The 2,500-nt window shown below is 30.1% G+C and overlaps 1 protein-coding gene across 1 annotated transcript in view; it reads right to left on the bottom strand.

The window, feature by feature from the left end:
- Window positions 1-1,734: 1,734 nt before the first annotated feature.
- Window positions 1,735-2,500, bottom strand: part of LOC137629095 (uncharacterized) — a 3,415-nt gene continuing 2,649 nt past the window's right edge. The window contains exon 3 of the mRNA XM_068360362.1: window positions 1,735-1,994. Within this exon, the coding sequence (XP_068216463.1) occupies window positions 1,822-1,994 (173 nt within the window). The 3' untranslated portion in view covers window positions 1,735-1,821. The remainder of the gene's footprint in view (window positions 1,995-2,500) is intronic.

Raw genomic sequence — 2,500 nt, 5'->3', positions numbered from 1 at the left:
CAGTGGGGAGCAATTTTTTCTGTTATGGTTTTTATGTGTAATAGTGATAAAGAATATAGTTAGGTAAGCTTTTTATACACGATTCTAAGGCTGCTGAGAAATGACAGCCAAATTTCCACGGCTATGATCTCGGAGACATCTTTCAGCGTCTCTGTGACCTTCCTTGCCCTTTACAGAATAGACTTGCCACTTTCACCAGATTATTATTATTATTATTATTATTATTATTATTATTATTATTATTATTATTATTATTATCATTATTATTATTATGAAGTTGATTAACTTATGCAACAGTATCAAGATTAATAGAAACAATTGCTATTATTATTATTATTATTATTATTATTATTATTATTATTATTATTATTATTATTATTATTATTATTATTATTATCATCATCATTATTATTATTATTACTACTTGCTAAACTACATCCTTGTTGGACAAGTAAGGTGCTTGTAGCCTTGGGGCTCCAACAGGGGAAATATCTCAGTGAGGAAATGAAAAAAGGAAAAATTAAATATTTCAAGCACAGTAAAATTAAAATAAATATCTCCTATATAGACTACAAAAAACTTGAACTAAATAAGAAGAAGAGAAAAGATAGAATAGTTTGCCCGAGTGTACCCGCAAGCAAGAGATCTCTAACCCAAGACAGTGGAAGTTCATGGCATAGAGGCTATGGCACTACCCAAGATATACATCAATTTATAATAGACCCAATGGCATCTTAATCTCTCTATATCCACACACTTACAGAATATACTTATTACAGCAAGCGTTGGATACAGGTTCAATATAAATGACGAAACTCTTTCTTTCCGTGATGTATTATAGTGGGAGTTAGAACTCTCACTTCAATTACCTACAAATATATCATTGATGGGTTCCAATCCAAAAACAAGAAAAACTTAGTTTATTAATCCATCTGAATCTCAATTCAAGAGTTGCAGTGATAAGATTATCCAAGTGAGGATATCGGAAATATAAGAGGTAAAAATTAAGAGATCATTTGGTTTATAGTCAGTATTCATATTATTCACATGTATGCGTATATGTGAATATGTAAATATGTATCAATATATACCTATGAAAAGAAATAAATGTATATATATATGTATATATATATATATATATATATATATATATATATATATATATATACATACATATATATATATATATATATATATATATATATATACCCTGTATATATTCAGCAACACACACATAGCATATACAAACGCATATATATATATATATATATATATATATATATATATATATACATACATATATATATATATATATATATATATATATATATATATATATATATGCTTTTGTATATACTATGTGTGTGTAGTTTAATATATATAGGGTATATATATACACATATATATACTGTGTATATATATTTTATACATGTATATATATATATATGTGTGTGTATGTATATATATATATATATATATATATATATATATATATATATATATAGAGCATATTATACATATATGCATGTATAGCATGTATATTCATTTGTATAAGTGTGTATGTGTATGATTGAGTATCTTTATCATACCAATCTGTGGTGTTACTTCTATTCAAATTTTTGAGACCAACTTTAAATATTTTCTAAAAAAATGCAAAAAAAAAAAAAAAAAAAAAAAAAAAAAAAAAACTCTTATCCACAGGAAGCGAAAATAAACACAGAAATAATCTATATATTCGATAAATCTCTATTTATTCACAAGAAAGGAACAATCACAGTTGACAAATCACACAAATTCCATATCTCTCTCTGTACTTTCTACTTATGCGCACATATCACCGCCGAAGATGTTCTTCTTCAAGCTGTTTTGCACTGCGCATGCGTGCTTTGGGTACTTCTCCTTCACGACATCCATGACGTAGTTCAGACGATCCCTTTCGCATTCAGTGCAGCCATGGCACAGGTTCTGGCCGGGGATGTGGTCTGATAGGATATCTGCAGAGGGGAACAAGAAAAAGAATGATGAGAATAAGGAATAAGATGGTGAGAATCTTTGCGGTCTTAAAAACTTGTTGATAATCTTTGTTCTTAAAAACTTGTGGAGAATCTTTGTGTTCTTAAAAACTTGTTAAGAATTTGTTCTTAAAAACTTTTTGAGAATCTGTGTTCTTGAAATCCTAAAAACTTGTAATGCCATATTGTAAACAGCCCTGCCTAGCATTCTGCTGGACGGGAGATCAAATCCCACTCAAACTATATAGTTTCTTGTAGTATCTGCAACCTCACTAACCTCGTGAGCTAAGGAGCAGCCATTGCCAGCCCCTCCCTGGTCCTAGTTTGGGTGGAGAGAGGGTTTGGGCGCTGATCATATATATCAATGGTCAGTCTCTAGGGTATTGCCCTGCAAGGGCATTGTCCCTGTCCCTTGCCTCTGCCATTCATGAGTGGCATTTAAACCCTTCAATACGGGACCCTAACTGCTCTCGTATTTTGGTCTAATT

This window comes from Palaemon carinicauda, chromosome 37 (genome assembly GCF_036898095.1).
Source record: "Palaemon carinicauda isolate YSFRI2023 chromosome 37, ASM3689809v2, whole genome shotgun sequence".
Lineage (NCBI taxonomy): Eukaryota > Metazoa > Arthropoda > Malacostraca > Decapoda > Palaemonidae > Palaemon > Palaemon carinicauda.
The sequence above is the reverse complement of the archived record's forward strand: the minus strand, read 5'-3'. Positions and strand labels throughout refer to the sequence as shown.